This window comes from Castor canadensis, chromosome 14 (assembly GCF_047511655.1).
Source record: "Castor canadensis chromosome 14, mCasCan1.hap1v2, whole genome shotgun sequence".
Lineage (NCBI taxonomy): Eukaryota > Metazoa > Chordata > Mammalia > Rodentia > Castoridae > Castor > Castor canadensis.
The window spans coordinates 107,788,011-107,801,186 of NC_133399.1; the positions used below are offsets into that span (position 1 = coordinate 107,788,011).

The 13,176-nt window shown below is 41.8% G+C and overlaps 1 protein-coding gene across 6 annotated transcripts in view; it reads left to right on the plus strand.

The window, feature by feature from the left end:
• Positions 1-13,176, plus strand: part of Msra (methionine sulfoxide reductase A) — a 319,535-nt gene that overhangs the window by 204,741 nt on the left and 101,618 nt on the right. For all 6 annotated transcript variants that reach the window (XM_074055269.1, XM_074055271.1, XM_074055267.1 and 3 more), the window contains one exon: positions 1,005-1,109. In XM_074055269.1, coding sequence (XP_073911370.1) covers positions 1,005-1,109 — 105 coding nt within the window. The remainder of the gene's footprint in view (positions 1-1,004; positions 1,110-13,176) is intronic.

Consider the following 13,176-nt stretch of genomic DNA (forward strand, 5'->3'; position numbering starts at 1 on the left):
CCAACTCACATGGTTGTCCCTTGCAGCATGGCCAGCCCCAACCCTGAGGCTGCCGGTATAGCTGGCCCCATCCTAACATTCAGTGTGGTCAGCCCCATTTCTACCCAGCATCTCATAGATTCTCTCCCAGGAGCCAAGGGCAAAGACCAGAGCTCCTTTTGGTCAAGGCCAAATTCTTCACTATACATAAGGTGACTGAAAAGCGATAGAAAACAAACACAATAATAGAGACGGTGTTAGTATGGAGAGGCCTATTATTTTTCCCAGGTTCCAATACTGTGCAATAAGGAATGGATTAAATTCCACATCGGCAAGTGGTACTGCTTTGGGACCACCTCTGAGAGTAAGCCCACTTCCAGTGGGTCCTACCAAGAGACATTTGCTGCACTGGATACTTACCACAGAGAAGAACTAGGTTGAGCAAAAACACTTACCTCCCTGCTGGGCCTTTGAATCTAACCCTGGCCTCTGTGTTCACAGCATAGCAAATATGTCTCTCCACTAACGAATTGATCTAACACAAGTGAGTTCTCAGTCTGTTTTTACCAGCTTCTCTCTCTGGCACCACCTCGCTGTGCAGTGTGGCTGAGCCTACGGCACATAGCGTGGGGCGATGGCAAAAATAGATTGGCTCAGTCTCCTTTGTAGGGTTTCCAATCTTGAGCGCCATTGCAGGCAGTATCTGTAAGATTTCGTAAGAGTGAGATTAGAAAAGCGAAAATACAAGTTTATTTCTTGTGCACTTAGAAAAAATATGAGAAAATGAAGAAGCCATTGTCCTAAGAGGTTCCCTAGAATCTGGTTAACTATATGCTTTTACAAAGAAAAAAAAAAATCAGCAACAGGGACTGAGGATGAGTCTGTCAGCTGAAGTCCAGTCATGCCTCTGCTCTTTCTTCAGCAGGAAGAATTTCAGTTGTGGTCTGTGGTTTTTTGAGAACAAGTAACTTGCAATAAATTGATGTTGTTAGTAATTTGTGATTGTATGTTCTGTTTCTTTCAAGAAAAAACTGGCCATGCAGAAGTTGTCCGGGTTGTGTACCAGCCAGAACACATCAGCTTTGAGGAACTGCTCAAGGTCTTCTGGGAGAATCACGACCCGACCCAAGGTACAGTGATGAGTGAGCCCGTATTTAATTATCTTACTAATTACAGCTGGGATAATTAGTGTTTGAGCTGTATGGAAGAGATGAACCTTGAAATCACACAGGAGCTCAAGAATATGATTGCAGACATTTATTGATGGAGAAGAGGAGGGGTTGGGGAGGAAAAGGGGTGAGAGAATAAAGGCACAGCCACATTCGGCACCCCTCCCCCCTTACAGCTGTCAGGGGTGGGAAAATTCCCACAGAGAAAGATGCCAGACAATGGAGTTCCGTTCACCTTTGATTATTGCATTATTCCTCCTTAATGCAGTCTTTTGTCTACAAAATTAAAGTGTCTTTCCAGCAGCTCCAAAGTTTTCCTGATTTATGGTTCCTTTATTTCCCTGAGTTTAGCCTTTCTCATCTTTTGACGTTATCAGTTTTTGGGTTTTTTTTTTTTTTTTAAATGTCTGTGGGTGATTTAAAAAAAATAAAGATAAAATGCAGCTTTCAGCAGGTCCATGATGCTTGGGTTATTTAAATATTGCATTTGTCTTCCTTGTAATTTGTTTTGCAGAAATATTAGTATATTTGGACTACAAACAATGGTGGCCAGAAATTTTATTTGAATGCACATGCAAGCAAAAAATTCCATGTTGGCAAATATTATTAGAATAACCAATAATGAAGCAATTATTATGAAACTTAAAGACTGCAAAGTCCTCTCTAATAGATGTGGTTTTTCGCAAACCCTTGTCAGTTAGCCTCAGTCTACTTAAAGCTATTTTCTCTTTGGTGTTGGGTTTTTGTGTTGTGGCTTTGCCATGCTGTTTCTTGATGAGTGGGTATGTCTTTCCCAAAGCTGTATTGTGCTCATGGCAGAATCTTAACATGATCCCATCAGCACAGGTTGGCAGGTCCTGAGAACCACCCAATACCAGGGTGATTTTCAGAGCGCAAAGGTCAGAGTGAAGGCAAGAACTGCAGAGAGATCGCTGGAGCAAGTCTGGGATGCAGGCAGATCTGCTGGGGTAGCTGAAGGCAGAGGTCTGGGCTAGGAAGGAGGTCAGGGCGGTGTTGTCATGGTAACATGATTTGGTTTGCCCTGGCAGTGGGTCCCTGAAGGGAAAGAGAGGAGGTATGGGATTAGGGTAGTCTAGGATATCTGGGACAAGAGCACTGAAATGAGAAGGTGTAGTTGTCACCCCATTTGGATTACTGGACTGTCATAGCACACAAGGGAAGCAGGCCTGAAGGCATGAACAGGAAGCTTGACTGGTATTCATCACAATAGGGTGGTGTGGCCAGGAGCTCATGCAAGGAAGTCTTCCAGCAGAGGGGGTGACACTCAGCCATTGGCTGGCAAGGCCAATGGTCAAGGTTGGATGCTGAGAGCTCCAGAATTATCAGTGGAAAACCATATCAGGAGCCCAGAGAAGCCTGAAGCCATGCAGGAGACACTCTTCCCACAGGCCAAATCTGTGACCTGTGACCTAGCCTTGTAACACCATGTCTTGGTAGGATTTCCCAAGGCTTTACCCAAGCAGTATTTCAGACAGTGTAGAAGTCTGTCATCTGTCTTCACCTCTCTTAACTTCTTGCCTTTTATCAAGTCTTTATTAGCTCGTACCAGTTAATAGGTTGCAGTACTGGCATCTGAACCTCAGAGGGAATTTTACCTTAAAAAGAACCTTGAAGAACCCCTTGCTCTCCCCGACCCCACATATCACAATTGTCTCAGCTGTGCCCCAGTCCTCACTCAATAACCTCATTTAAGTTCTTGATTTACTGCCTACATTACTTTCCTGGGTCACCATAACAAAGTGCCACGGACTGGACTGCTACGACAGCAGGCATTTACTTCCTCAGTCTGCTCCTTGACCTGAAGCCCAAGGTCAAGGTGTCCAGCAGGTTTTACTTCTTCTGAGGACTCTATCCTTGGCTTATTGATGGCAGTCTTCTCTGTTTGGCCTTTTATGGTCTTTCTTCTAGGTGTGTCTATATCCTAAGATCTCCTAATAAGGACACCAGTGATATTGACCCTATTTTGCCTTAATTACCAACATTAAAAACTTCATCAAACTACAAATGTAGTCACATTCTGTAGTTCTGGGGGTTAGGATGTCAACACATGAATGGGAGGGGCACAACTGGGCCCAGAACACTGTCCACTAACGTGATGGCCTCATCAGCTATTCTTCCAGAGGTGTTTCCAGTGTCCTTCGCAGACTCATAAACTGGAGATTTTAGAGGTCATCTGGTTAAACATTCCAGACAGAGTCAGAAATGCTTCTTATATTATTATCAGAATTATTTGGGGGGCAATGAGCTCAGTATAATGGGCCCTGCTAACAGCCTCTTTTTGCCTTGTAAGGTTTCCCCGTGACCCTTCTAGAGACCAGTTGGCTTCACAAGAAATGAGTTCATGACATAAGCCTGGCCAGTCACAATATATTGTCTTGTTGCCCACAGTGTTTGACCCAAGGAAGGATATGACGCCCAAGCAGAACCAATTGCATTCCTTCCTTGGTGCTGTTTTATGAGAAGAAAAGACTTTTCCTATTTCAGGGACACCAAGGTGGAGGTGCTCTGTGAATGGAAAGAGCCTGTCTATAGGGGAAGGAAGATGGCAGACATACTGAGAGATGAGAGACTGAGGGAGGGACACTCCAGGTTGCTATGAGGGCCACCTGAGGCTTGTCCTTCAACTCTGAGAGCTGTCCTTATAGCTTTCCAAGCTATGATGGGGCCAGGTAACCTAATTTGCTGTTCTTTAGCTAGTTGTTAAATTTCTGTTATTTGCAACAATAAAAATCCTAACTCATCCACTCATTTAACTTAATCTCCGTGTTCCTTGTATGAGTAACTATTAGTTAGCCATGCTCATTTGGCTTTATAAATCAGAGGTCTAAATCGCCTTGTTAATATTCAGATGGTGGGAGTGGGGTGTGGGGAGAGGGGCTTAACTAAAAAGTGTTCTTTGAGACCTATTGGTCCTGATTAGTGGTTTTCTTGGTAATTCACAAGTAATAAACAGGGTTTAGAGACCCCTCCTTATATCTCTGAACTGTTACGGAAGACAAATCATTCTTAAGGATATTGACCTTGTACTTCTTCTGCTGGCCAGGCACTCTGGTAGGGGTGCTAAATGACCAAGTGGTCTGAAATACAGAGGCATATCCAGCCTTTTGGCTAATGCGCAAGGAAAATGTATTCTTACAAGAAGAGTCAAATTCCAATGTGCTGAGATCAAATGAACCTACAGATTAATGTGTATAAGACTCAAGGCCAAAAAATTCCTATGAAATCACCGAAACAAGTTTGTGCTAACACTGGAACATTAAAGCAAAAACACAAGTTCAGAAGAACAGTGGAATCAATGGATTTCATATTCCCAGGGATGCCCGAAGATGCAAAACCTGTGGTCATGTGTAATTTCTCCAAGGTCAGAATTTGAAGACAGTCAACAGCAGAGAGAGCTGGGCTGTGAGTGAACTTGGCCACCTCTTGTCACATTTCCCAGTAAAATAGACCTGTAAGGAAAGCCACTAAAGAATAGATAAGGGTAGTGAAGATGTGTAAGATGGCCATTCTTATGCCATAAGAGATCTTTCAGAAGAGGGCGGTGTGCTGGGTTTGGGCGACTCTGATCTGTGAGGCAATGGCCCACTCAGGTTTCTTCTCAGAAACAAGAATTAGGGATTCCTAAAACCACTCAAGAAACGCTATTGCCTGTGCCAGTACTGCTTATCAGCGAGAAAACAAAACTTGAGTAGAAGTTGAGAAGACTTGACCTTTGATGTGAAGACGTGCCCAGGAAACACGTGTTTCTCCCCAGAAAGATGACTTCAGAGAGACATTTAATTAGCATGTCGGAAGACTTTAGTACCTTATTGATGAAGTCATTAGGTATTTGAAGGGGCTGCTTATATTTTTGGGTTATAATTTATTACATTTTGAGGGAGTAGCAGTATCCTAGAAAGATATTTGCAAATGTGGGATTCTTGCTAATGTCAGGGGTCTTACCATAGTAGAAATAACAGGAATTTAACCTTAAATTCTCTTTTCAATTAAATCAGACCTTCTCAAACAGAAAATCCTGTGTGTTCTTCGCTGCTTTAAGGAACTAAGCAGCTCTCACAATATCTGCCCCAGTGGGTAGGACAAAGTCTCAGACATCGCCCCGCATTTTGAAGGGAGCATAGCTGGTAAGAGGATTGGAAAGTGTAGGTGTTTCGAGGTGCTCATTCCCTAGACACAGTGAGCCCAGAGACAGTGGTGCTCAGTGATCAGCTGCACATGGAGTGGAGCCAAGAGCATCACTGCACATTTGTCAAATAGTCTTTTACCTTAACCTACCAGTTACCACAAAACCTCCCCTTTTGCCAAAAACCAAAAACCACTTAACTATCACTTTAAGGCAGTGTATCCAGTATGGGCTTTCCATCTTACTCCTGGGGTAAAGGTAGTTCTCCAGGCCTCTGAGGATAGAATGGGGTGTGCCCATTCCTGACCATATCCCCAGACTCCCAAAGTCCCCAGGCAATGCGTCAGAGCCGGACATTGAGGAGACTTGGATTCTGGGCCCAGTTTGGATCCTTCCCAACTTTGAGATGTTTGCCAGGATCCTCAATCAGAACCTCTGTTTTTAACACCCAGAAAGACATACTATCTATCCTGTCCGTTTCACAGACTGTCATGAGAATTAAAACTAACGTGAGGCTGGGAAGGGACCATGCAAGGGCCAGGGATTGTCATGTCTTTCTCAGCACAGTAGAATTTCCTCGGATTCTTTGAAGTTTACTTTTATAGTCATGTTCCCCTTGATTTCTTTCTGTGTGGAACTATTGTGCTCACCATCTACAAGGTCCTCTCTTGTGTGAGTGGGGAAGAGTTCAGCTTTATGTTGTAGGCTCTGCAATGCTGCTGGTGCTAAGGATGGCAGCGACTGGTGGATCCTTGGGCAGGAATTGAAAGAACTGGACCTCTCATGCCTGGTCTCTATCCTTCTAACTGGCATGTGTTAGATGTGTACAGATGACACAGTTTGGCCCCCCATTACTGCATGGGACACAGGAAACAGACTGTGGACCCTGAGCTAAGCCACAGTACACAAGACAGAGATTTCAGCTTTGTCTGCCTTCAGCTCATAAAGCTGACTTCCCAATTATAAGCCATTTTACTCTCCTCCATCCTGAGGATGACAGTGACATTTATTAAGTACCTCTTATGGACCAGTCTTAGTGATAGATGCTTTATATCTCTCATTTCACTTAATCCCGGCCACAGCCCTATGAAGTAGGATCCTTATCCTCATTTAGCAGAAGAGAACAAATGAGGCTCCAAAAGACTTTCAGGCTTACTTGATGCTGATGGTGGTGTTTGGTCCCCACTCTGTCTGAAGTTCAAGTCTGTTTCCTTCCTGACACTAAAGAGCAAGCTTCCTTACTAGGAGAACTTCTTTGAGGGATAATCATGTTGTTGAAGGAGCCTCTATAGTTGTCCCTTACTGTCCTTTTTAAAGTAAATATAGTAAAATGTTACCATGAATTTAATTCCACTTTAACTTAATAGCCTATTTTATTCAGCACCACAGCCTCAAGTACTTCTGGGAAATAGGATTGCTCACACACACAGTGCTTACCATAGCCAGGAGGTCATGCCAGCCCACAGTGGGTTGGTGGACCTCTTGTGGTGGCTGCAGACCCTCCCAGGGGGCTGTGGCCAGGAACAGCTCCAGGGAGCTACACTCCTTCAGGGTTATTGGCCTGTCTGCACAGGTCTTTGGCCAAGATTGCTAGTTGACCCCAAATCTCTTTCCTCATTTGAGTAGTTTGGAATTTTAGCCAGATAAGCAGCCACCAATAAAGACTCAAGTTTCCCTACTCCTTAGAGCTAAGTGTGTGTTAGAATTATGACAGCTGAGATGTGCGTGGAAATAATAGGGCTCTAGGTTCTGTGTACTTCTAGGAAGAGTGTTCTCTTTATTTTCCTCCCTCCACATAAATGGGTGTGTGACTGCAGTGGGGTGCCATCTTGCACTTCAGGGATGGTGGAGCTGTAAGACAGAAGGATTGAGTCACCATCTCAGGCTACAGTCTTTATACCACAACGGTCTTATTTAAAATGCTGTTATTTTTGGTTCATTTTAGGATTTTTTTCCTCCTTTCTACAATAGCTCAACCTATATTCTAACTAACACAGCTCAACTGTAAACTGATGACCAACTCCAGTTACCCGTCTGAAAGCCTTAATCCCCTGGCTAAAACATCTTTAATCAAAACTATGATGAGAATGCAGATTGGGGTTGGGGAAGCTCTGGCTTTGAGCCAGGCCAGCCATGTACCAGCTGAGTGGACATGTCATTGCTCCTGGCTCCCTGACCATAGGGGCCCCGAGTAGCCTGCTAACTGGCCCTTGTGCTTTTCCCGATTCATCGTCTAGAGCCACCTGTTAACAAAACAAAATAAATGTCCCTCTCCTGCTTACAACCCTTTGCTGGCTGCCCATTTTCTTTGGGATGACTTACAGACTCGTCATAATAGCAATGTGGCCTGAGATTAACAGATGGGTGCTTCTCTCTCCAACCTTGCCATGGGTCCCTCCCTCCCTCTGCTCACTGCATCTCAGTTGCTGTGACCTTCCTTTTTCCTCAGCTCCTCATAGACACAGCACTTTCCTACCTTAGGGCCTGGACCTACTGCTTAGCTCTTTATGGGACCACTCCTTCTTGTCCCCTTAGGTCTCTGCTTATGATGGTTTCCTCCAAGAGCTCTTTCTTGACCCACCCAAGTTCAGTAGGGTTCCCCACCTGCCCTTACCCTAACATGGCTCTCTTCTGCTGAACCGTCTGTCTTTCTACACTTACCACAGCAGAATTATTGGTCAGTTTACTTGTTTATTTGTTATTCTGTTTTTTCTCCTCTAGAAGGTTGGCTTCATATGGAATGTTTTCTTATTGAACAAGTTCAGGGGCCTCAGTTCTGCATCTGTGAAACAGCTCCTACCCTGCAAGAATGGGTCAGGATGTAGGAAAGAATTGGAGTTGCTGTGCAGAGCCCAGTGCCTGCACACAGCAGGCACTTGCCATATGAAGTCGTCCCTCCACACCCATGAGGACTGGGTCCAGGCACCTCTGTGGATACCAAAATCTGTAGATATTCAAGTCCCTTCTAGGAGTTGAGGTAGTATTTGTAAGACCCTTGCATGTAATGACATGGGATGTGCATAACTGAAGCCCATCCTCCTGTATACTTTAAATCATCTTTGGATGCCTTGTAGTTTCTCATGAGGTGTAAATACTGGGTAAATAGCTGTTATACTGCACTGTTTGGGGAATAATGACAAGAAGAAGGCTGTACAGTTCAGTCCAGACTTATTTTTTGTGAGTAATTTCTGTCCATGGTGGCTGAATCCAGAGAGGCAGAGTCTATGGATTGAATCCAGAGGGCAGGTTGTTGTAGCCCTCTTGTAGCAACACTTGTGCTGACCATGGAAGAGCCACCTCACCTAGCTCCTGTTTGTTTGTCTTGCTTTTTCATGAGTCCCAGAATCTCTCTACTTTTTCTCCATCATTCTCCCCAGCTCATGTTCTGACTCCTCCTGGTGGCTCCCTCTTCTTTGTCCATACCGTTTATCCTCATTCAACTCCTCCTCCCATCTTGTCCCCTACTCTGACAGTGAGACCCAGTTGTCCTCAGAACTTGGGCTGGGTTGCCCAGAGGGCTGCCCTGTCCATTCTGTTAGACTTCGTGGGGCCCCAGAACCACACACCCTGGCCCTCAGAGTCATGAATGGGATCATGAAGGGCTCCTCCAGTCGGTGCTCTTGAACCCACATGCCTCTCTTTGTCTGCCACTCACTAGGAAACCGCTCACCTCCAACAGGAGGTCCCCAGGGAATCAGGGTGGAATTGGTCTTGTCCGTCTTCGGCAGTTTGCCCTTCAGCCTCTTTCCAGGTTCATGGCAGAGCAGCGAGGCCCCGTACTGTCTACTGGGAAACATTAATTGCAGGAAGAAAAATCCTATTTTCCTTCTGCTTCCCATCAAGTAGGCAATTAAGTGCTGGTGTTCATATATTTGAACTTGCCAAATTAATATCTGAACTTCATTGTGCTGACCCTTTCAAGTTAGTTTTTTTTTAAAAATAAGTCACCAGTTTTGAAGGACTATCCTTTTTTTAGCCTGCATACAAGGAATCTATCATCTGCAAGTAATTAGACAGTGGGAATTATATTGTATTGCTAATGAGCAGATGTGCATGCTTATAGTGGAGGAACAGCTGCACACATATAAAATGCAGAAACGGCCCAGATCCAGCATTAGGGATTCTGCAAGAGATTCCATTCTTTTAAGAATTTCAGAAACATAGAAAAATGAGACAAAGAATGTAACTGTTATTTTTCTTTATTAATTGTTCTTTCACTCATCCTTTTCCTTGCATGTACATAGTGTCTTTGCTATTTGCACTTCAAATCTCTCATACACACACACACACACACACACACAAAATTGCCCTTCTGGTAGAGGCAATTTATAAAGGGTTTGGTGACTCCAAACTGAAGGAAGGACTTGCTAGGTGTCATTTCTGGGGCAGGCCTTGTTCTTAGGTGCTTGTGTATACTCAATCCCATTTGATCCTTAAAGATGCATGTGAAAATGAGACCCATTTGTCAGATGAACAAACTAACCCAGAGAAGCAAAATCACTCAGCACAAGCCAGTTAGCAAATTCTGTGACAGAACTGGAATTCATTTCTTGGGCTCAATTCCAAGCCCGTGCTCTTTCCCTTCCTCAGCATGTGGACCCACGTTGCTAAGCAATGCTTTCAGAGAACAGAAACCATGGCCCACCATGACTGGAAACAGAAATACATTATCCAGTGCCATGAACTCCTATGGTGTCCATTATAGTTTTATGAATCCTGTTAAAGATTAGCAAGATGAAGATGTTCAGATAATCAGGCTTTTGAAAACTTTCAGCCAGGAAGAATTTCATATATTTTAGATCATAATGGCTAAGTCATTTAGAATTTGAAAAATTTGCCTCTCAGCAATAAAAAATGAAGTCAAAAGAATTACTATACTTCATATAAAAGAATCCCAAATTAGATAAGGGAAAAATATTATAACATAGGAATTAGAATTTCTAGGCTCCAGAAATGACAGGCTGGGTCATTCAGACCAGGTTGGTCAATGGAAATTACTCAGAATATTGGGAAAAAATATTTAAAACACATAGAAATTATCACATCAAAACACTGACAAAATTAAGAGGAATTACCAGGTTAAAACGGAAGGAAACAGGAACTGAGACAGGCAAGAAGAGAACTAGAGACACCTGTGCTCTCGGGGAATTTACCAGCACCAGAAAATCTGAGCTTTCTTTTATTAAGAATAACAGGGTGTGGCGTGACCAACAGTTAGAGCCCTTGATGTGATGGACATACATGGACATAATAAAACTCTATGCCCACCAAGGAGTGGCCTGTCTTCTCAATCAAACATGGAACACGTACTAGGCCAGAGAAGGCTCAGTCCATTGCAAAAGGTTTTAAATCACATAGATTGTGATTCTTTTACCACTGTGCAATTTTTCCAGAAATCAGTAGCAAAAATATATCTAGAAAAATCCCCTTGTGTTAGAAAATTTTAAAATTTCCAAATATTCAGGTTACCAAGGAGAAATCATCCAGGAGATTAAAAAATATTTGACTCAAATAATAATTAAAATATTACACAACAAAACCCATAAGGCATAGCTAAACCAATTGTTAGAGGGAAACACAGAACCTTAAATTCATCTGTGAGAAGTGAGGAAAGGTTGAGCCAAGTATCCATCTCAAGAACTGAGAAAATCAACAACCAAAAATAAACTTCAATGGTGAAAAAGAAAGAAAGACTAAAGAGCAGAAATCAGTGACACAGAAAACAAGCAAGCAGTGGAGATGTTCCAGAAAGCCCAGAGTTGGGATTTTAAAATATCTATAAAATTGATATAATGTTGGTCAGTTGGTCAACAAGAAGGTGAGAAGGCACAATCATCCAGTGTCATGAGAAAAATGGGATATTGACAGATACTGGCAGGGCATTTTAAGTAACCTTCTGTTAATAAATTTGAAAAGTTAGATAAAATAAATTCCATAAAATATAGTTTAACAAGACTAAATAAACTTGTGATCATTGAAGAAATTGAATCAGTATTTGAAAAGTTTCTTAGAAGGAAACTCCTAAGTTGAGATGACTCAATGAGTTCTACCAGCATTAAAGAAGAAACAATTGCAGTTTTCTACCATGACTTTCAGAGACTAAAGAGAAATACAGCTCATTTTATAACCCTTGCATAATCTTGATACCCAAACCTGAAGATAAAAGAATGTTGAAGTACAATCTTCCTTGGGAACATATATACAGGAATGCTGAACAGATTGTTCACAAACTGAATTTAGTAATACATACAAAGATAATCCATCATGACCGAGTTGGTTCCATTTAAACCAAACATGGTTTAGCATTTCAATATTAACCACACTAGCAGATTAAAAGAAAATATATGATATTTGGAATAGATGCAGAAAAGGTTTTGAACACAATTCAGTATTCATAAATGATAAAAACATACAGGAGTGAGTCTGTGCAAAAGCTTACTGCAAGCATTAAGTATAATGTGAAACACTGAGAAAATACAACAGTGTTATTGCAACTTCTAATCTGAATTATACTGGGGGGGTCCCTAGTTCAAACTTAGTCAAGGTAAGAAGGAAATTGAGTAACAACTGAAAATATTTATATTTCCCCAAATCTACAATATTTTCCATCCTCCCTTGTAGTGAAAAGTGACTGAGTTCTGTTCAATGAAATGAGGCAGAAAGGACATCTGCTACTTTCAGGCCTGACTCACAAAAACCTCCTGCCTGACCTTTGAGCTCCGAGTGTGAGTCCTGCTGAGGGAAACAAACCTTGAAGAAACACACTAGGGATGCTTATGCTTCCGTCAGCCTTGGCCTTTGAGGAGTCATGGAGCAGAAAGGAGTTACCAGTTCCTTTTTATTAATGGACTTTGTATGATCAAGAAATAAGCTTCTATCATGTTCGGCCAAGGGGATTTCAGAGTTTATTTACCAGGAATCAATATCTTGAAGTGGAGCACTACTGAAAAAAAATCTATCTTAGTTGTTGTGCAGCTTGAAGGTCCAATAAAGGGTTTGCAAACATGTCAATTTTGCAATTTCATCTGTACCCAAGTATTTTATAAATGCAGTACATAAATTCTGCTGTTGTTATTGTTGTTGTTGTTATTCCTCTTCTTCTTCTCCTCCTCCTCTTCTTCTTCTTCTTCTTCTTCTTCTTTTCCTCTTCCTCTCTCCTTCTTTCTTCCCTCTCCTTTTCCTTCTTCATTTTAAGAGGTGATTCAAGAGTTAATATGGAAATACAAATGTCTAAGAAAAGCAAAGTCATTCTTAAAGAAGAATAAAAAGTGGGGAGGACTTTTTCTTCCATATATCACAATTTGTTGTAAAGCTATCACTATTAAGCCTTTGTGAATTTGTTGCAGTAGAACAGAGAATCCACAGGTGCATGGAGATGACAGGTGACCCAGTTGGCATGTCAGAATACTAAGGAAAGGAGGACTTTTAAATCAATAGTGATGATCTTCTTATGGGAAAAAATTCAATTGAATTTCTACCTCACATCATATGCAAAAAAAAAAAAAATTCCAAGTAGATTTAAGACCTAAAAGTGACAGGCAACATACAGAACTTCAAATGACTGGAATCTGGGAATTATTTCCTACCCAAGACACAAAAAACACTTGACCACAAAGGGAAAAATATTTGATAAATTCAACTATAGTAAAATCACAAATTTGGTTCATCAAAAATCATTGTAAAGAAAATGCCAAAAGCATAGAGTTTATGTTTGATAAAGGATTTATACCCAGAATATTCAAAAAAAGGTTTTTTTAAAATATGTGGAATACATTTTATTTTATTTTATTTATTTATTTTAATGATTGCATCTTTTGTTTATACCTTTTTTTGGCAGTTGCATTGTTGTTTATTGTTTTTTTTTTTTATTATTCATATGTGCAT